A 24,049-nucleotide genomic window follows, 5' to 3' on the forward strand; every position below is an offset into this window, starting at 1 on the left:
GCCGTGCCACTCCACCGACCCGTTACCCATACCCGCCAGTCCGCCGGGGCGGCCGGCGAGAGCGCGCGTGTGATGCGCTGCCGCTGACATGGCCGGCGCTCGGCCGCTCGTGGCCGCCTGCTGCTGCTGGTGGTGGCTGACAATTGCAGCCGGTAAGTATCACAAAGTCTACTTCAGAACTTTATGTCCACTCCATCAATAGATTCGTCCACCGTTGTGGCCCACTCAACGACTGATTGAGTTAATTCTTGAGTTTTCACGATTTTCTTTTTGCATGATTTTAGCAAGTTTTCTTGTAGGTTTTCTAGGAACACGGGTGTGCGTGTACTACCTTGCTGACTGGATATCACCCTTCGTAGAGCCCTGTCGCGTTATGACGACGCCGGGGGTTCAAGTTTAATTGTATTACACAAATCGATCCCTCGTGGCTTTGATTTTTTCCGGCGTTTATCCTTTGCGATGGTCGGATGACTTGAAAACTTTTATACGTATCTCAGATTAAATAACGATTTCATTTATCATTAATTTGTTACTTTACATATTTACAGTGTAGTTTAATTAGCGATGTATCTAAGTTTTTACGTGCCCAACTATGTCGAGTTTCTCGTTTTTTAATTCAGTGCTCAATGCCCTACAATCTTTTGATTTATCCTATTTTCCGAAACCACATATAATGAACCCATATTGTACTTTTAAATGAGGTTAGCGCAAGGGTGTATGCAGTGTGATATTTGCCGCATCCGCAGCACACGCCTTGGGGTTGTCTCCAGCCGGCACATCGACGTCCTTGGTAGTTACGTAACGTGCGACTAACATCTGCGTAAATATTGATCATAATCGCGCCACACGACCATCCAAGACCTGGCCAAGATATGCAGTTTACATATGTTTACCAATTCACGTAAAAATCGTACTTTTTTAAATAAAGTGTAATAATTTACACATTTGTAACACGTGAATTTAGGGACTGACGATTTCTATATATTTGTATTTACTAATTGGTAAGATAGTACATGCGAAAACTAAATTCTTGATAATTTTTAATAGCAGTAGAGCTCCTTGTGATAGGATTCACCCAGGAAAATACTGCCATCTTATCTATTTCGGCGTCAAGCAGTAAAGTGAGCATTACTGCGATCCGGTTTTGAAGGGTGCTGGTGAAATCACAAGAGCATGGGACTTGTCAACTTATGTTTCGTGGTGACGGGCACAGTGGCAGTGCCCCACTGATCTTTGTTATTTAAACGTGTGAGTGGCACTGCGACTGTTATGAATAAGCGTGTCGCTTGTCACCAGAGGTACGACTTGTTCGTCCCGTCATATAATATCATGAAATAAAAAACTAATAATGTTTATCGGTTGGTTGATTCTGGATCTTCATCAATGAAATTAAAAGACAAGCTAAAATGTAAATACGTGTCCTTTAATCGTACCTACTTACATAAAAATTGCTTTCTTGAATACGTTTTTCATATAAAAGATTTCAACTAAATCGTACTTAATGTTGCTGTAGCAAATACTATTTACACTTTTTACGAGGTTATGTGTGTACTGTGTTTATTAAAATGATAATGGATTTGAATTTCGCGTGCAGTTACAAAGTTGCATCTAAACCTTAATTTAACTTACTTTGAAGAGTTATGTCAGCAAAGTTATTTAAAATAGATACGTAATATTATTGGCTAAGGTGTATTTATGTAACATAAAAAAGTGTAACTAATTTATCTAATTTGGTTCTAAAATTTGGGATTCCTGGACATTAACATTCTCAGTACATTAAGTATATTTACATTCTTCTATTTAAGGTTCAGTATTATTAATCGTGTAAATGTTTTCTAAATATTTGTAGTGGAAGTACGATAGACCAACAAAATCGAAAAACATTATCAAAGTGGAGCATCAGCGGAAAACGTTGCCATTTCCTATGGACATTTGTCAATTTCTGTCTTTTTTGAATATACATTTGGTGCAAGCTTTATTTTAGACAATTAATAAAACATGTCTTTTTTATCGTCTTGGTGAATAATAAAATATAGAGATTTAGAGAGCTTACTAACATCCACAAAAGAGATTATGAGCATACAGCAATTATCTGTACGTAACAAAAGGGCATACAGTTTACTTTTAGATTATAAATGCTTAACACAGAATGCTCTAAAGATATTTATTTCCATAAATACATTTACGTTAATAGAACAAATTCTTATACGCAATATGTGTAATTCTGAAAGTAAAAAAAATAAATTGATGGAGTTTTCTTGTAACTGTATGTGGACGCCCGCCGCCCGCCTTACGTAAGCTCTGGCTCATTGAATTTCTATTACCCCGGTTTGGCGCGGTAGCTCCACTGCCTTTCCTTCGCTTACCCTATCTCACGCCTAACGACTGCGATTTTCGTCTCCGGGGCACAATTCGCTTTTCGGAACCCCATTTGTATTTCTTATCTCATTTCATTTCATTTACTTCAATGTAACAAATATTTCAGAATATTTATATACTCGAACCAAAGCAACGTTCGATGATAAATGTGATGTTTAAAAATTCCTTCACATTAGGCAACAGAATGCATGGAGAATGTGTTTCGGAATATTCGATTTTGTAGTCATTTGATAAACAGAAAAAGGTTTTTCTTTTATAATGGTCATTACAATAGGTTTTTACAACTTTCGGGCAGGAAAATTGTCTTTAAATGAAAAGTCTTTAAGCTGACACTTCTTACATTCTCATCTGCCTAGTACATAGGGCGCACTATAAGTTTCCGGAACTGGCCACTTACATAAACAATATTTAAAAAGTAATTACAATATTTGAAAATGGAACTCTTTGGCTGTAGAATACAGTTTGTTTCATCTGACTCTCACCTGTTTTTACACTGTGACGTCATTTTAGAAATTGGTTGTCTACATCACCATGGATTTAACTCGTGAAAATTTTCGTAGTATGATTTTCTACGACTTTAAGAGTAAGTTAACAGCTCAGCGGAGCTTCGCTCGGCTTCAAACTGCTTTTGGCTATGAAGCACCATGCAAGACGACTATTTGTAGCTGATTATCAGACTTCAAACGCGGTCGTGTGAATCTCAGTGACGAATTTCGTGATGGTCGCTCGTCCTCTGCTGTGAACAACAAAAACATCGATGCTGTGCGTCGTATGATCAAAACAGACAGGCATGTGACATACCATGAGATTCGGACATCTTTAGGCATAGGCATGAGTCAAATACAATCAATACTACGCAAACCTTTTGGTATGAAAAAGCTGTGCTCTCGGTGGATCCCACACAATTTGACTGAGGCTCAAAAAACGGATCGCGTCACTTGGTGCAATGCCATGCTCACCAGATTCAACGAAGGGGCGTCAAATTTGGTGTGGGACATAGTAACAGGTGACGAAACATGGATTTATAGTTACGATCCCAAAACAAAGCAGCAATCGAGCGTATGGGTCTTTCGAGATGAGCCGAAACCAACCAAAGTGGCGCGCGTGCAAAGTGCCTCTAAACGGATGATTGATTCTTTTTTAAATAAAACTGAACACGTGGCTACTGTTGCTTTGGAGAATCGTTGTACCGTGAACAGTGATTGGTACACGACCATTTGTTTGCAGGAATTTATTGATAAATTCAGTAAAAATAACCGTAAACGCCGTATCATCTTGCACCACGATAATGCCAGTTCTCACACGGCCAGACAGACAAATGAATTTTTGAATATGAACAACGTTGACCTTATGAGCCATCCCGCGTACAGTCCCGACCTTGTAATTTTTATTTATTTCCAAAAATTACGAACCAGTTACGCGGTCAACGATTTTCATCAACTGCCTCCGTGGCCGGACTGCCACGCAGAGGTCCCAGGTTCGATTCCCGGGCCGGAAGAAATAGTTGTATGGCCTACAATTATTTCTCTCGTGAGTTTGGGTGTAATTTGTGGTTGTCTATGTGTGTGTCCATTGCACCTGTGACACAAGGTTTACCTAGTGCGGGGCTATGTTGAGTGTGTGCGTTATTTATTATTATTTATCACCTGAAGAAGATGTCGAAGAGTATGAAAAATATGTTTCAGAGATTGTCACGGAGGAGTGGCATAAATGTTTTCAAAATTGGTTCATTCGTATGAAAAAGTGCATTAACGCTAACGGAGAATATTTTCGGAAACAATATATTTATTTCTGACCATTTATAGTATTTTTTCTTATTCATTCCGGAAACTTATAGTGCGCCACACGTATGTAACAAGGCTGTGTTATCTATAGATAATATGTAAATGAAGATTAATAAAATTATAGATATTATTTATTTATCTTGCAGTTAGATTATTTAAAACTTCAGGATATATAGTGGTACAGTATATAAAAAAAGACGTTTTCACAGCTTTTAAATATAAATATTATATAGTAAGTTGCTTTACCATGCAGTTTTAAAAATTTTATTTTGTTAGTAGGTTGACTTTGTTGTTACTATAAAGAACGAAATTGTGTGTATAAAGTACTATTATTTGTGACATGAAATCCAATATTTTATATAACGTGTAAATTAGAAACTTTGTTCAAATAACACGTTAAGGCTTTTAAATTAAACATTTTGGTGTTAATTATTTCTTACGTCGTGGTAAATTTTCCGTTCTTGAAATCAAATATGAGTATTGCCAAGATTCGTGTAATTTTTTAACACGTTTGCAGCTAACGTTCCCGTAATTGTAATTTTTAGTTCAATTAATAATGAAGAGTGCGTTACTCTTCAATTAAATTTGCCGATTCCGCAGTGGAAATTGTGACCTGGCAAACGAGGGTCGTATTCGACCGGACCGATGGCAAATTATGTTGTGTTACGAACTACTGTGGCTGGAGATCCATCGCAACTTACAGAGTATTTTGTTTTATGGTTTTATGTAATCACACGCACTTCCGCCAAGTCGATAAAATATAAAAATGGCTATCACATCGTCCAAATTACAACGGATGCTCGTTGAATCTGAATTGAAACAGAGATGAAAGAGTTTTCGACGGTATCATTTATCATTAAAAATTATTCTTTACGATAATCTTGAAAACGACCAACACAGCGGTTAAAACCCTGGGGATGAACCCAAACAGTGTCCAAAACAGAAATCTAGCCACTGAAAATTGATAGTAACAGAGATTTAGCAGCGGAGTAATCCACTATAGCTTCCTTAGATTTGCTACAACCAGGACCATCTGATCGCCATTATGAAAAAAATGTAAACAGTGATGACTAGACTCGGTAAGAAAATGGCTCTACTACATTATATCATCAGAACGCATACTGCCCAACAAACCATATACACCTTGCAGAAGTTGTAACTTGAAGCTCTTCACCACAATCCAGACTCACCTGTCTTGGCTCCTTTTTTTTGTAATTTCGCTATTTAGTAAAAAAGATCCCATGTTGCAGTCGTAGATGAGTTTCAAGCCTTTATGAATGGCAGACCCAAAATGGCAGACAAAACGTATTGACAAGCATGAGTGCATTTTTAATTAAAGCGTTAAAGCACTGAGTGGCACTGGAACTGTCATGGACAGGAGTGAAGCTTACCATCAGGCGCACGACTTGTTCGTCCCGTCCTTTGATATTATAAAAAAAAATATTATCTCCCAAAACATTTTTCTTGTTAGATTTTTCCTATATAGCACGACAATTACATATTTTACTCCTATTACATATATATTATAGTATACCCACTAGAAGGTTTGCTTATAGTACATATTATGAGCATACATCATATGTACATATTTATGTACAATAATAGTGGTGTGACATTGTGATGATTGCGATAAGATACGCAAAAATCTGTTTTGAGAAAATTTATCCCAGATAACTGCATTCCTGAGTGTGTTATGAATAAATATTCTACTGATTATTATCATTGTTCGCTATGGCTATGTATCCACGTAATGTTTTTAAAACTATGAGCTAGATATAAATGGTATAAACTTTTTTAGTTGCCTTAATAAATGATATCAATGTTTGCTTAATTATTACAATACAATAGCGACTACGGTATCATGTGCCGTGAAAAAAATAATGTTTGATTTTTACTTTCTTTATCCCGTTTATCGACAGTAAGTACTTAAATATTACCACAAAAATATCACTACTTTTCTGTCTACCGTAGTGCTCATATTTATTCAATACAAAATGTTAAAATACAATGCTTAAAAATGGTAGCAGTAGAGCTCCTTGTAAAAGAGTTCGTCCAGTGAAGTACTGCCGCTTTACCTATTTCTGCCGCTAAGCAGTAATGTTGACATTACTGTGTTCCGGTTTTGAAGGGTAAGGAATTACTGGCACATGGGACTTGTCAACTTACGTCTCATCAACCTTTGCGATTTAACTCTCGAAGTGTGCGAAGGCTCGAGCTATAGAGCTTACCATAGCATGCACGACTTGTTCGTCCCGTCACTTGATGTTGTAAAAAAAATCATTTAATTTTGTCAGTACGTTCGTTGATACTTCACTATGGAGCAGCAATAGGCGATAACTACACAGAAAGCACTTTGAAATCGCACAGTAAAGCCCGTAGTTGATTTTTTTGGAATCCATATAACGAAACGGTACTATTATATACTAATATTTAATTTTACGAAAATCGCCGTTACTGTCCCTGAACGAAATATTACAGATACCTACAGGTATAATTCACATAATTATATCTCTCGTGGAGAATCAATAATGTTACCATTAATTGAAGGAAATAATTTTAATAAAATTTCGTTTTATATTATCAAGTACGCGACAAAAGTGTATATTTTTGTTTTTAATGTTGATTTTATATTTCCGTTAACAGTTTTTATGAAGCTATGAGAGTACAATTCTCATAACTAGAAAAAGACGAAGTAAAAATTACGAAGTAAACCTATTAATACATTTGAAAATATCAATTTTTGTTTTAGAGAATTGTATCAAATCCAAATCTTCAACCACACGTATGGATTACCCTTTTAACCTTTTACAAGTTCAAGACATGATTTACAGAATTTTATTTCTCAGAAATCTTTTCGGTTTTTATTGAATACATTTTGTTTCGTTTGTCCGAAAATACGTTACGATTGTTTTCATTACACCATTTAATGTTTCACTATTTTGACATATCGACGAGTTATCCGGTTCCTGATTCTCTTTTCCCCAACATTCCCTTTGAGTATTGTACAGAATTGAATATTTCGTTTATGTAAAAAAAATGATATCCATATTACATTTTTTAAATATTATTTCTTATTACCGATATTAGATGTATTAGAAAGTGTCGCACAATAAGCCCAGAAATTCGGTTGTGGCACTCGCCGGCTACTGCCGCGACACACTCGCTTCGCCCGTTCGGCTCGTGCAGCTTTTTCATATACTAACCTAACCTAAACCTACAAGAGGGGGCGAACCAGCTAGGAAATGTAAACAAATTCGGTTCTGGCACTCGCTTAGGCGATTCGTACGAATAAAGGTTTTAGGTCACTTTATTAATAAATATAGGATATAAACTGTTAACGTACATATAATATTATTAGTTTCCACAAATGATTATGTAACAAGTTCATAACGGGAGATACTGTTTCCAGTCAAACGTTTTCTCAGAACTACGACCTCGTGGGAACAAGTTGAAACTGAGCCGAAACTAAATAAATACAAACATACGAGTATACTATCGAACTATTGACACTTGAGACGAGTCGCTATTCTGTTATTTGAGAAATTGAGTAAATAAAATCTGAAAGACGAGGACGACGAACTTGACTAACGAACTGGTGATGGCTTTATTGCCCTGAGCCCGCCCATAGGTATGTGCCGCTATGTATTTCTACCACAAAGCGCTGCTGTTGTGCTCTGATTTGACTGGCTAAACCAGGCAATCACAAGCACAAGGAATTAAAATTGTGTCCTCGCGGTCAGGAACGTTTAAGTTACTTGCATGAAAATTAAATTAATTAATAATGATTTTTATTGTACCCATAAATAACGTATAACTGAATCGAGGCGATTGCCAGAACCGAATTTGTTTGAATTTTACAATTGCATTTCCTAGCTGTAGATCCTCCTTCTGTAGGTTTATGTTAGGTTAGTAGTGTATGAAAAAGCTGAACGATTTCTAAGAATTTGGATATCTATAGGTCGTGGAAACCGCTTTCCATCTAGTCGACCGTATACCAGTTTGTATAATATAAAAAACCCGTAGCAAATTGTAATATACCTCTATAGTGCAAACGTGTAATTGAAAAGAAGCAATGTTGCGTGGATGGTACTATTATTTTTCTATATTACGTAAATCAATAAAGAAGACATCTTTTTTAATTAGGTACTATAATAATACAAATCGTTTGTAAAATAATTAGTTTTAACAATCGTTTCTTCTAATCTAATTACTTTGCATGTAAGCAATTAATTAAAGATTCATACACAATGTACCGAAACAAATTTAATGGGAAAGACAACCGAATACCAATATACCATCGTTCAACCGAAAAAATATTTTCCTTAGCCCGGAAAGTTATAAAAACGCTAAACAATCGTAATCGATCTAAAAGGTTCTACGGTAATAAATGTGGAATTGTCGTATTTTTTATTACATCCATAAAAATCGCAAAAGCATTACGGTTGCTTTTACCTGCGTTTATTTACTCATTATTTATTGGATATATCTGCCTCGTATATTCCACTAACGGATTGGAAAAAAAATAGGTTACATGGACGATACACCACGCATAATTACCTTACCTGTTTCTGCCGCCAAGCTGTAATGTGGGTATTCCTGTGTTTAGGTTTTGGTAAGGGTGCTGGTGAAATTACAGGTACATGGAACTTATCAAACTTGTCTCAGGGTGACGGGCGCAGAGCTTTACACCGCAAACTGTTATGGACAGGCGCGTCGCTTACCACCAGTAGCACGACTTGTTCGTCTCATCACTTGGCGTCAGTTGGTATTATAAATAAAGACACAGACAAGACAGAAAGACTGTGTATGATTAACAGTGTCAGTATCTTGAACAATTCGTGAAATTGCATGAAATCAAGTTTACTGTGATAAATTACGTGTTCGTAACAAATGCGTAAATAGCAATTGTGAGGAAGAAATAAAAAAAATAAAAAATTAAAGTTCATCGTCCTCGCAGGACGAGGAGAAAATACAAGAAAAGCGAACGTTCACCGTTTACCCCCGTCGCGTGTCGCTTTCCGTAGTTACCTTCATCGGGACCTTTGTCTGATATGTAATTTAGATCCTTTCTATTCGAATAATATTCCCATATTATTTTCCGAAAAACGTTTGAAAGGTGGTGTACACGACATTAAAGTTAAAGGTTAAGGTTTTTAGACAGCAATTTTTTTATTACAATCGGAAATGTCACTACATATTTTTTATTTCGGATCTACATCGCGTATATTTTTTTTTGTTTATTCAAATAAACCAACGTTTTGGTCGCTTTACATTGGGACCTGTGATTACTATTATATATTTTTAATTTTATATTAATACATATTTTATGTACACGATTTAGATCCGAAAAAAAGGTTTCATTCGAAATGCACAGCTATCTTGGAAAGCTATGAAAACGATAAACACAAGATTAAAGATTTTTTTTAATTTCTCTTTTGACTTTAAGATTTATTGTTCTGATTTTGCAAGACGTATTCAACGTACTATAAAATATGGTTATCTTTCTACGGTTAATATTGTACAATATGGTAGACGAGTAAATTTCTTAGCGCCCTAAACCTTTCCCTGTGTTGAAAGTGCCCTTTCCGCCCCTCTGAACAACCCTTTTAAATGATATTTGGTGCTGTTAAAACGTCAAACGGGACTATTATCATGGGCCGGTATTTTTTGTTAATGCACTAGAACTGCCTTCGAGTTGCATGTAAGGAGAGGCCTTTTCACGATATATACATACCTATATGCTTCGTCACGTATCATGCAGGAAAATATTTCATGGCAGGGTTATCTGACGTTTTGATCATAAAGAAAATGATTTGTGCATTTTCGTTTTTGTACGTTGAGCCATCACATAACACCCTTTTCTATTTTTTTTAACCGACGTCAAAGAAGGAGAAGTAGCTGTGTTACGCAATAACTCCGATATTTATGAACCGATTTTGATGATTATTTTTTTGTTGGAAAGAGGGTACCTCATTAGTGGTCCTATTCCAATTCGAAGAAAATATTTCACCTCTAATGATGAATGATTTTTGAGGTCGGTTTTTTTAGTACTCTGTACTAAGATTATTGTGTTTAGAATTTGTAATAGTAAAGTTTTTTTTTTATTACTACTTTATTTGCAATCGGCCATAAGCCATAAGCGAATCTTTTGAACGAGAGAAGACTTTTTGGTGGAGCGGCCAGTGCCGCACCTCCCAACTAAAGAACATGGTCTCGATTAAGCCGTTTGACCATAGTTGATGGATCTAGAAATTCCGCGATGAGTGGGTTCGGGTGGAAGGAGACTCTTTGTGCTTAGTTTTATGTCGGTCGATCTCAGCAGCTACCGATATAACGTTTAGATGATCATGGATCTTTTCATTACGAGTGAACCAAGGGGCATTGACTATTGCCCTCAGGATACAATTCTGCACTCGTTGGAGACAAAGTATATTACTTTGCTAGCCACACCCCACAGCTGAATGCCGTATATCCAAATGGGTTTTATGACCGAGTTGTAGATTAGAAGTTTGTTGTCTACTGATAATGCTGAATTTCTTCCCACGAGCCAATGAAGGTTACGATATTTGAGATTGACTTCATCTCTCTTTCATTTTATGTGATGCTTCCATGTGTGATGTCTGTCCAAGTGAAAACCGAGATACTTCGCACAATTAGAATGTGGTAATGTTTCGTTACCAAGACTTACTGGATTACAGTTTCCTTTTCTCAGTGCAAATGTGATATGATGAGATTTAGTGGCACTGGCCCGTATGCGCCATTTACAGAACCATCTGTGGGTAAGATCTAGTTGGAGTTGGAAATTTGTGCTAGCTTTAACAGCATTCCCGTCAACGGACAAAAGGGATATATCATCGGCGTATGTAGCAACTGTGATGTTATCCGATATTGATAAGTCCGATGTAAAGATGTTATACAGAACCGGGCCGAGGACTGAGCCCTGTGGTACGCCTGCCAGAATATTGTACATGTTTGATCTCGCTTCTCTGTGTTTAACTTGGAAGGAACGACCTGACAGGTAAGACTCTGTGAGAAGAAACATCGAGTGTGGAAGACTGTCTTTAACCTTGGCCAACAATCCCTTGTGCCACACCCGATCAAAGGCTTGCTGCATATCGAGGAAGGCCGCAGAACAATATTTTTTGTGTTCAAAGCTCTGTCGGATCGTGTGGTATACCCGATGAACCTGCTCAATAGTTGAGTGAGACTTACGGAATCCAAATTGGTGACGTGGCACAACACAGCAGTCACCCATAAGCGGTTTGAGTCATAGCGGTTATATAATAGTAAAGTGAACAAAAATTATTTGTCCGTGTATACGAAAGTAGAGTTGGTCTTTTGCTACATATTAAATTAGTGAAGGGACCAAAAGATACGCTACGGTGAACGTTTCGTACACACTAAATTACTTAGGTTTAAGTAAGTTTACTACGCTCATCTATCACATGTTTTGCGAGTTCGCACATTCTAGTTTGTAACTTATACGACCTTGGGTAGTTTAGATCAAGTTAGATATTTTGGTCATATTATAATTACATTCATTATGGTAACGTCGTTAATTCCCAAAGTTGGAAGTCTCTGTATATTTTGGAGACGTCAGCATGTCAAAACTTATGATTAACACGCTCCTGGGTCTATACCCAATTTACTATTAACTCTTATTATATGGGTCACGCAACTTTTCGTCATTAATCAAAGGAATATTAAATAACACTCGTTCGTGACGTGTTAACTTACTGTTGAAACCGCTGTTTTTCTTCAATTATATTGGTAATAAAAAATTGACTTTTTTCGTAAGAAAAAATAGAATTTATTTCACTGTAAGTTGTGAGGTCGTTAAATAGAATATTTATATTGAGGAACAAAATGAAAACCGGTCAACGTAGAAAGATGGTACTCATGAAATATATTGCTAAAATCCAATGGTATGACTTTAAATAATTCTAATCGACAGAAATGTAGTTTTTTTTAATGATACTAAATGACAGGACGAACAAGTCGTGCGCCTGGTGGTAAGCGTCACGCTTGTACATAACAGTTGCAGTGCCGCTCAAAGGGCACTGCCACTGCGTTCGTCACTCTGAGACATAAGTTGAAAAGTCTCATTATGCCTGTAATTTCACCAGCACCATTACCTGTCAAAACCGGAACACAGTAATTCTAACATTACTGCTTCGCGGCAGAAATAGGTAAGGTGGCAGTACTACCCTGGATGAACACTTTCACAAGGAGCACTACTGCTTCAAGTCTCTACAAAAAAAAAATTTTTGTTTTTTTTTTAAATTAATGGCACTACTCGTATAATACTTTGTGCCAACGTCAAAGTAAAATGTTAGGAAGGACTAAATTTTTATATCATTAATAATAATAATAAATGCATGTTATAAATTATAATAGAGAATACGATACATAAGGAGGCTTGACACACAAGTAGGTGTAAAGGAAGATGTAAAGATAGGAGTTGTTGGAGGAAGAATGAATGGTCAAATCGGGAACAAGAGAAAAAAGATATGATCTAGGTCCTCGACATCATCATCACTACACTCGTATAAATCGCTGTCTATAATATGAAGTCTAACTAGGTGGAGAGGAGTACAAATATGTCCAAGACGCATACGAGTAATTAAATAAATAACGCACACACTCAACATAGCCCCGCACTAGGGAAACCCTGTGTCGCGGGTGCCATGGACACACACATAGACAACCACAAATTACACCCAAACTCATGAGAGAAATAACTGTAGGCCATACAACTATTTCTCCCGGCCCGGGAATCGAACCTGGGACCTCTGCGTGGCAGTCTGGCATGGTAACCGTTCGGCCACGGAGGCAGTTATTTTATTATAATTATTAGTTATATAATTATTACAGAAGTAAATCTTATTCAAATTGTTAATGTTTATAACCCGTCTTGCGTCATAAATTAAACATAATGGCAATTATGCACTGAAAAACTAAAGTATTATCGAAATATATTCAAGTGTTTTATTCAAACCATTGATTCACACCTTCATATTGACAGTGTTTGGTTTAGCGAACCTGTAGATGTATAATGCATCGCGCCCGGCGCCGACTATTTCCATTTCATTATCAAGAAAACCTACCTGCGTTTTTCTTGACTGTCCATTATTTCCCGCAGACATGAATAAAGTGTCTAGTCTATTTTCAGAGTTGCAGGTGTCCTTAAAACCTACTTGCATTAATATTGAAAAACCAATTTAAATATTGGATGACGCACCGCGGTGCGGCCTGTCGTGGGCGATAAAGAAGTCTCACGTGCCTATTAATCGATCAACCAGTCAATTTAATCACCTGCAGTATGTTTAAAGCTATGACCCTTAACCTTGGTATTTATAGTTTTAGTAATAGAATTTCTTACAAGTCGTTAGGTAATATTACAGAATCGATCTGAATGATAATATTGTGGTGTAATAATATTTGTTCTCCCCTTTCTTCATTTTACATTATTTTAGTATATTTGTAAACTGTATATTACTTTCGCGGCTGGGATTGGAAACACTTCTAATAAACTTTGTACCTACACCGTTATTTTAACACTTTAGTTGTAATAGAGCTCCTTGTCGAAGAGTTCGTCCAAGGAAGTACTGCCACCTTACCTATTTCTGCCGCCAAGCACTAATCTGAACATTTTCAAAATTTTTAATTTTAGAATTTAAAAATGGCGTAGTTTCTTGCCGACTTTAAAAATTGAGGATGTTCTCAATTCGACTATATTTTTTTGTGTATGTTACGCGATAACTCCACTTGTAAACCGCTTTTGATGATTCTCTTCTTGTTGGAAAGAGGTTACCTCAGTAGTGGTCCCATTTAAATTTGAACAAAATATTCCATGTCTAAGGGTGGCAAACTAGGAGATGAATCCGGTCCGCGCACTTTCCGGTAACCGATTTCAGTAAAACTTGGCAAATAATGTAATATCACTAATTTTTGAGGTCGGTTTTTTCATAACCAAACGCTCGACAGCAGCGTATGAAAAAATCCCTATCATAACTAACGTAATCGACATTTTCATAGTTCCATTTAAATTTAAAGAAAATATTCCACCTGTAAGGATAGCAAATTAGGGGACGAATGACTTTTGAGGGACAGGCGTGTCGCTTTCCATCAGACGCACAACTAGTTCGTCCTGTCACTTGGTATCATAAGAAATATAATAATTAATTTATAATTTATTTCATTTATGTACAGAGAAGTTGTCGACTAATTTCGTTCGTAGTCAAAGTCAAATAATGGCTGTGGAATAGGTTAAATGTTTACACTTGAAAACATAATTTTTTAAGCTACTGCTCGTTCACTGCGCTGACCTCCATGAGAAGAACGAGCAAGACACTAGGGTATGCCCTTTGCAAATAAATTTAAATGCTATGGAATACATTTTGAATTATAATTGTGTGGAATCGAGATTCACGTTTTCTTTCCATACACCTTTATCTAATACATAAGTACTCATAAATTATGTAATATGACTAATCAATTAAAGTACTTTTAATGTAAGTTTTAAACTTAGCAAGCGATTATCATGATATATGCTCCGGAATCTTATTGTAAAAAGGTATACAGTTCCGCATAAAAGAATCGTTTACCTTAGTTACCCGAAATCGTGGTACTATGAGTTTCGACTTAGTTTTATGGTTCATATTATGGATATCTTCTTTCCTAATTAAATTATGTATAGTTTTAGCACATTCTTTAAACGTCTCTCCTGAAATGTTGTTATATTGCAGATGTGGTCTTATATCACCTAGGGTGCGAGTTGAGTTTAAAAAGTACTTTTTTAGTTATTTTTCTTATTGTTTGATATTGACAAAGTTCCGAGTGCGGGAGAGTGCAGGTGTCGCAACAGAGCGCATTGCGGCGCTTCACGGAGGCTGGTTGACCTCGTTTCATGGCCAGGAAAACGGCCCCATCCGACCCCGCAACGATAGAATACTCCGTTTTAATGGGATTTATCAATAGATGTTTGAATTTGTAAGATATTGATAGAGGGCTGAAGTAGGGAAGAGTCTATTTAGATCAAAGGTTCTGAAAGTTTCTGGCTCACCACCCTTTATTATAAAATAAAAAAAATTCAACGCTCACCACTATACAAAATAATTGAAAACATGTAGGTCAATGGAAAACATGTATTTTTTATGTTAACTTAAAACAAAAAATCACAAGGAAAAAAATATATAGCGTGGTTTATTTAGATCATTCAGGTTTTATTTTCTAATGAGGTAGCACCCCCTGGACAGCATCAACGCCCCCCAATTGCTTCCGAGACCCCTACCGCCGCCTAGGACTCTTGAGCGCCCTCTGGGGAGCGTTAGCGACCACTTTGAGAAACTATTATTTAAATAATAAATATTCTAGACTCATATAGGTAAGGTCTCTATCTAGGGAATTCTCTGTACGGTGGGTCCGATAAAGTGATGAAATGTTCCGGGGGAAAGTTCTGGTTAGTAATTAGGACACTTTTAAAAGAGTGTAAAATTCACCCCTATGGAGCTCGGTGGTTGCTGAGCGACAAACACCACGCATTGGTGAGCGTACATACACCGCCACCCGAAAGTATATCGATCACCTTACAATTAGGAAGCAAGTTTACATATAGGAAATGAAACTATTTTTCTGGATTTAAATCGCGTATATTTGTTTTTTCAAACAAACCAACGTAGGTTACATCGTTTGCTCACTTAAGAATACGTCACAAATACTAGAGGTGAATAGACTCATATTCATGTTACAACTTCAACGTAATTAGTAGGATGCATACTCGATGGGAGGGTTAAAACTGTTTTTTATGTTCTACATGCCGATTTTGTACAGTGTAACCATTTCTCCATGACCTCCATTGCTACCGGGAAAATGCCTTACACGTCTACTCACCTTTTTTGAATGCTATAGACTGACATTTGAATGTCTTCAGAAACATAAATCATATAATAATAACTTTTTATTAAAAAATCGACCTCAGAGATTTGCGGAATTGCATCTATTTGCCAAGTTTTAGTGAAATCGGTTAACGGAAGGTGGGTGACACCCAATAATTCGGATTCATCCCCTAACTTGTCACCCTTAGAGGTGGACATTTTCTTCAAATTGAGTTAGTCCCACTCAAACTTGAAGAAAATATTCCACCTCTATTGGGATACCTCCATGGTTCACAAGTGTTGGAGTAATCGTGTAATATACACACAAAAAATACAGTCGAATTGAAAACCTCCTTTCTTTGAAGTTGGTTAAAAACGATTCATTCATCGCTCCAAAATAATCTAACACATTTGCAAAACTGAGGAAATTACCGTACCAAAAAACCGAATGCCTTGTGTAGACATAATCTTGCATGTGTTATACGAGTAACATAAACCATTTTAAGCCACGTTACAGTTGTTGTGGGAATTTAGGTAGGTACACAGAACATCTGCTAAATTATGAAAAGCTTAGTAACCAGCAAGCCGTAATTAGGTCGTCTTTTCTTTACAACCGCTCGTTTGCGCCGTGAAAACTCGTTAGCTGTTAAACTAGTCCTTTGAAAGTGTTTGCAAGTAGTCATTTAATCTACGAAGGTTAGTTAGTTTTATGGATATCATTGTGAAACGTGTCAACAACTGCTTGGAAAACAAAAGTTATTTTGAATGCAAGAGGGGTTGTCATTCCTTCATCATGTTCAGTAATATACCTACTAACCATTACATTCTTATTGTTTGTAGAAAGTAACTAAAATTGGTCGACACGTTATTATAACATTTGCCCCAATTCTGATATAAAGTCACATAATAAATATTCTTGCAAAATAATAAAGACGTCCTGTCTTATTTCTGCAAATGAAAAGGAATTCATCTCGAAGGTTCAAGGGCACACCAATTCCTTTCTTTTCTAGCGGACGAGTATTGGCGTCATGTAATTGCGACGGTCTTATTTGTAATCCCTTCAATCCTCGTGTCTCGCTGCTTTGCGTTAGGGATTACTTTTGACAAAGTTGTATTACATTTCATTTCTACCTATCTACCTTGTAACTTCGGCGTAATGGGATAAATTAATATTTTCATATTGTATTTTATAAATTTATTGTAATATATAGATTTGTTAAGTAAATTATCTTGGACCACTATAGTCAGACTTAGTTTGTCATTTGTTTTTAAAATTCACTTTTAAAATGTTTAAATGTAAAATGTTCGTGGTGATATATAAAGAAAAATATTTTTTCTCAAGTGAAATTGACCTACGAATGAGTCGAAATTTTAATTGAAGTAAAATTTGGTTACCTACGAAATAAAGATATATGTTTTCATTGGTAATAGAATAATGCCAATTTCACATAAATATATATTAAAATTAGTCGCGGATTTCAAATTAGGTACCTACAAGGTAAACAGACAGAGGGTCGCAGAGCGTAGGGTGGATGGTACCGTTAGCGACAGGTCGTCTTTACCCTAACAGACCGCGACATTACCGATATTACCCTATTGGCACGCAGTACCCTGTTTGTTCGATAGCCTACTCCAATACAGTATTTCATTTGAACGGTCATCAATAAAATTGTTTCTGTCACCCGCTGGTGTACCATGTACTTAAATAATTGATGCGCAAGTTACAGCTTTTAGTATTTTTCAACGTATTAGAGTATTATTACCAACTTATTTAGAAAGAAAATGACCAATTTTAAGAAATTAAGAAAATAAATTTATACCGTAAAACGACTTTAAAAATCATTGTGCATTGTGGTGGTTAATTTGGAATTAACTTATTGACGCTCGAATAGCACAGATTCTCTACATGAGTCTTTTTAATATTGTGTGAAATCTCATTCCGAAATCGGTATTAAACGCTGCATTTTGTGTTGAATCTGTATCAGCAAAGACAATACGCCATCACGGAAAAACAAGACAAATTAGAAATAGGACAAATTAAACAATAACAAAAAGACAAATAAAAAATCTGTTTGTTCGATAGCCTACTCCAATGTAGTATTTCATTTGAACGGTCATCAATTATTTCTGACACCCTGCTGCGTCACTATCTCGGGGTACCAGATATTTAAATAATTGATGGGCAAATTACAGCTTTCAGCACTTTCAACTTAATTAGATACATTAGTATTATTCTATTTACAATAGTCGCACCATTGGTGTAATAAGACCACATCTGCAAAATATCAATTTTTCAGGTGACAGGTTAAAGATTGTACTAACAAAATTAGTCGATCACTTCTACAATGTCACATAATACGACTTTCAGGTGATAAAATAACCATTAATGTATGATTATATGTGGCTTTATTAAACAAAAGGTACGATTTTTTTATGATACAAGTGACGGAACGCACAAGTCGTGGACCTGGTGACATGCTACCCGCCTGTCTACAACAGTAGCAGTGCTACTTAGAGCTTTAAAAAGTAAAGATCTGAGACAAGTTGAAAAGTCACATGTACCTGTAATTTCACCAGCAGCTCGATAACACTTGTCGAACGATTTGCTTAGATAACGACAACAACTGGACGATACACCTAGTCCTTAGATGACCTTAGTATGAAACCGCCTCCTTTCGATTGTGTCATTAGATATCAGAAAGCGTATAGAATCAAAATACTCGTGTACTATAGCGTGTAGAACATAAAATATTCCATGGAATTTGGTTAGTAGCACAATTTTATTAGCTGTTTCCTGGGTAATTTTACTCCACGTCGAATATAATTCAGAATCCGTATCGATCATGATATCATTGGGCTTTCCTGGGAGTGCAATACGTCACAACATATACTAATTTCTATTTATAAGCGCTATATTTGAACTGAATCGTAAATAATGTATATGTACTTTTCTTCTATTTCACCGTTTGAAATGCGGGAATACCCAGTAAAGATTTCAACAGCAAAAAGAAAAAGCGTAATTTCGCCTTTTTTGACACTTGTTTCTGTGTTTTTTAGATGTATAGTATTATATCAAATACATACAGGGATATTTCGGTGCGGTACAATCATAACACCGTATTTCATTGGACAGAAGAAACTTATTGTACCTTATGTACTATATGTATTGCCTTCTAAACATTTTATTCCATATTGCCTAGGTGAACTCATTCTTACGTCACGTATTGAGAAGTGTTGAACTACGAGATCCCTTTTAACATCAAACATTTGATACTAAGGTGGGTCGGACGACACGTCGTTACAATGGGTAGACAAACACAAACGTGCGATAGTGTTATCTGTATTTGCGCAGGATTAGCCGCGGCGTTGGAGGCCGCGTGCCCAATGTCAAGTTCACAGTCACACTTACCTATTCCCAATAACCTTACACTGACCTGAATCACTATTTCTACAATTATGACAACAGAACAGAAATACTCGTAATTAGTTTATATAATTTGAATATTATACAATACGTAGAATGTAGAGCTTTCGTACCAATCGTTTTTATCTGTGAACTTGTATTTCGTACGCTATGTTTAGCGTCCTACTAACCTTCTACGTTGCAGTGAAATTGTAGGTATTATAATACCTAGTTAGTATTGCAATAGGTAAACAGTAATAAAGCTTGTTTAGCTTCCCCGTTATTCATAGCTAGAGAATTATTAAACATCGCATACCGCACCTGTTCGCTGGCTCTTTTATTGTTACCAAGAGCTTTTATATTTCATTTCTTTTTTTTATTGTTACGATAGCAGAGTTTATAGTGTAACTAGTGCCCGGACTTTGTAGCTATATTATTTCTTTGATTTATTTTACAATCAAATAAAATGTTGCCTATTTTAGAATAGTGACTATGTATATAAATATGTTATTCATCCAACTGTAAAATAAATTTTAAAATCTGTTTAGCCGATTCTGATCTTATCTGGTGTTAATATTTCTAATTGTAGGTACTTCCTTCGGAAGAAAAAAAAATGAGTGGTAAATTCCATTCAACCGTGACCATGGGACCTGTAAAGGGCCCGAAACGTCGGTTTGTTTGAAAAAACAAATATACGCGATTTAAATCCGGAAAAATAGTTTCATTTCCTATAAATAATAAACAAATTAAAATTGAATTTTTTAGTGTTTCGTACGAACTTTACTTCGCAAAAGGTTTTTTATTAGCTACTTTATCGACCAATCTCACGCATAGCAATATTATGATGTATATAAGTATAAAGTTATTGTAAATAATTCTAAGCCGCCGGATGTTGTCCGTGGCGGCAAAGGGTACGCGAAGGACATTGATATCAGAATTACAAACGGGGATTTAGAATACTACTTATACATTATTATTTAATAATAATCTCATAATGTTGCCATCGCTTAGGAATTTAAAATTAAATATAATTTTTTTATGTATAGTTTTGAGTTTTTTTCAAATTTATTATTTTGTATTTTTGGATTAACTATGAACCCGTAAGTTCTGTCTCTACTAAGTACATGTTCACCACAAAACGCTATAAAATTATGTGAAATGTTAATTGAATAATGATATTCATTTAAATAATGTAATTCTTTATATAAAAATAAAAGTGCATCGGAAAAATGTAATGAGTAGGCTAGGCCTTAATAAATAAACACTTATTGACAGTAAGTTCTAAAATTTGTAATTTTAAAACTGTGGCATGCCAACCACCACCAACAAGTACAGTTCGTGGTGCAAGCACGATATGGCACGGGCACGAGCCGGGGGCGGCGTGCAGTCGCGCGTGTCGCCCACCTGTCAGGCCCGGCCGTGTGGCCAGCCATACCCACACGGCCATACCGGCCACCTTCCCACCCTCTTGGCGCCTTATTAACGGTCCCCGTATTCCACAATTCGGCATGCATAATGCGCCAAATTACCCTAAGTGATTTTCCACTCCATTTTTAAATTCAAATTCGGAGATTTAGATTCCTTGCCTACTACTTTACAGCTGAAAGATGAGATCATAATGTAACGTTAAAAACTTCACTTCGGCAACGGCAAACTTTTTTGTTTATTTGTACGTATTTATTTATACATGCCTACATACCAAAGTATTTTTTCAATATTTTAACTTTTTATTATTTTAACTTTCCTCTAGTCCTTAGCAAGGTACAGGCACTTGAAAATAAACAATATTGTCATAAGTACATATCTACTATCATTCAATCATCAAGATTCTTTATCTTTACTACAGTTATATAAAAGAAGGAATCCATAAGCTTGTAATCAAGATAAACGTCTCTAGTTTGTAAAATATCTGTATGTCAATATTATTGTTACAAGTCACCTCGCCACCTCGTTATTTACATTTCGATGACATAAAAAGTCACTTCTTACTTATTTTCGTCATCATAGGTGGTACGACAGTGGTCCGTTCAATAGGTGTAGAGTTTCAATCAGCATACTCAGCATTAATGTAGTGATCACACCATTGTTTACGTAGTAATTAAAATACCTACTCGTATGATTTGTTACAATTATTATTTATTCAGTTTAGAAATAATTTACATCTCAGAATCTTTGCGCTATGAATATGGTCTGCATTTGAATTTTCTGTCTGTAAAATTAAGCATCGTTAGTACGCAAGTACTGTTGCAACAGGCACCAAAACCACCCTATAGCATTCGGTACTTTATTTTAATTGGTGGACACATTTAATTACAATACTATGATATTATGTCCTGCAATACTATAGTAAAATCGGCAGCATATGTAGATCGATTGTATACTTAATCAATTCCGAAACACAGATTCATGTTTATTTTCGAACACATTATAGAAATATTTTTGCATCGCGTGAGTAATGTTTAACACGTGTGATATGACACTTTACTTACTTAATCAAATGTCAAGGCTACCTACTATAACAAAATATTCCGAAATTGTGTCGTTGCATGTTGCTAAGTTTTTATTCAATGCACCACTAAAAATTATGACGCTAAAAGAAGATGAAAAATGCAAATATGAGAGTGATTCTGTAACTGTGTTCGGATTAATTTGCCTTAATTTTTAGATAGCAAGTAAAACATTTATTGGATTAGTTTATTAAAATGTTCTGGTATATGGCAAGTTGATTAAAGATGTCGTACGTTAAAAAAATGAAGACATTCGATTCGCATTACTCAAACGACAAATTGTTGAGGGTCAAAAGAACTTACCCTAATGTATTAGAATGATGGAAAGAAAAAATGAAGTAACCCGACACGGGCGGTAGGCACGCGCAAGCATATGTCACGGGAGCCCTTTCTTACCGCGACATGCCAGCTACAGCCATTAGCTTTCGTTTTGCTTTTCTTTCATTTATTTCTCTTTTGTTAAGTTCCTTTTCACTGGGGTAATTTCGGTTTGTTTTGGGCACGATAAATCGCACCACATGCTCAGCGAAACGAATACATTTCAATTTGTAACGTTTACTGTAATTTTTCATTTCAGTTACAGATTTATCGATGTATATGTTAGTCACTCTAATAGCAGTCGTTTCGTTTAAAACCCTTACATGCTTAATTTAACAATAGTAAATGTAATGTTTGTTGTAACTACACACCGTTTAGTAAATATTTTTTAAATTACTACGTAATATTTATGTGTTCACCCTTCTCTAATTAGTGCTTCGTATTTGTTGTCTTATTGGAACATATGGCCAATGCGTACCGGTAGGTTTCACCCACGAGCCATCTCAGGTTTCCACAGGACTTCAATTAATTGTTACTAACCCTATATCGAAGGCTCGATCGTGTGTGTAATCGGTACCTCTTCACAGAGCATCGGGTTTCAATTGCTACTAATCGGAATACATATTTGCTTATGTAGATTCGCTATATCAAAAATTACATTGTTACAATGACGAATAGAGATTGATGTCTTCTGTTTTCTTAATTATTTACTAAGTATAATATTATTTATTCGAAATTTAATAAAAACTTACATCAATCATCTAAACATTTGTTTTGATTAAGCTAATTTCGTTTTGAAGACGACTTTAAACGCTTATTCATGTTCGTAAACGATAAAACTTCTAATTCAATTATGGTGCGAAATAATTTCGTCGGTTTATGGTAGGGTGTTTTGTAACTTGTTTAATTAATTACGGATCCAAGGAAGACAGAGTTGTTCCGGCTGGTTAACCTTTCACTTGGCTAATGTTGGAGGAAAACCGCCGCAAATTGCCCGTCTTTCAGCCTTTTGTGATTAATCGCGCTCATTACCGTAGCCGATGCAGCTTTTAATGGCTGCGGTAGCTGTTGTAAAGGGCAATTAAGAGCCTAAGTTGAACGTTTACGGCAACCATCGAATCTGTAGGCCTTTGCCCATTTTGTTTATTCATCTAGAAAAAAATACGTCCAAGAGAAAAGTAGCAAAAGGGGTCCACCTTTCATTTAATGGTACATTTTTAAAACACGCCTTTAATATACAACGATAATAATAGAATACAAAATCGTTTTTCCGTAATAAATTACATCACGCTGTACTCGTGTTAGCTCCTCTTGACTATAAATAAATTAGAATGAATCCCCAGTCACAAAAAAGTTTAGAACATACAAAGATTGAACAAACACAAAGAAAAATTCTTTCGATCCGACTGGACTCGAACCAGCGTTTGTAGCCTCAACGTGGCTACCACTCTTACCAATGCATCTAAGAATCCCATCGGATCGAAGGGTTTCTTTATATTTCCAAATGATGGGACGAACAAGTGCGCCTGAGCGATATTCCCGTTCACAGAGTTTTAAATCGCAAAGATTTGAAGTGCTTGCCACTGCACGCGTCACCCGAAAGCATAAGTTGAAAAGTCTTATGTGCCTGTAATTTCATCAGCATTTTATCCTTCCAAACCGAAACGCAGTAATACTCACATTACTGCTTGACAGCAGAAGTAGGTGAGGTGACTTCCTGGACGAACATTTTCACACGGAGCTCTACTGCTGCTAAATAAACTAGTAACAACAAATTAGTGG

General features: G+C 36.0%; 1 protein-coding gene across 1 annotated transcript in view; it reads left to right on the forward strand.

Annotated features, from left to right (window-relative positions):
- The first annotated feature begins 7 nt into the window (after positions 1 to 7).
- The window catches only part of LOC113235214 (protein kinase C-binding protein NELL1-like), a 55,242-nt gene continuing 31,200 nt past the window's right edge, over positions 8 to 24,049 (forward strand). The window contains exon 1 of the mRNA XM_026470839.1: positions 8 to 152. Within this exon, the coding sequence (XP_026326624.1) occupies positions 89 to 152 (64 nt within the window). The 5' untranslated portion in view covers positions 8 to 88. The remainder of the gene's footprint in view (positions 153 to 24,049) is intronic.

The sequence above is a fragment of the Hyposmocoma kahamanoa genome, unplaced genomic scaffold (genome assembly GCF_003589595.1).
Source record: "Hyposmocoma kahamanoa isolate Upper Pololo Valley unplaced genomic scaffold, ASM358959v1 87, whole genome shotgun sequence".
Lineage (NCBI taxonomy): Eukaryota > Metazoa > Arthropoda > Insecta > Lepidoptera > Cosmopterigidae > Hyposmocoma > Hyposmocoma kahamanoa.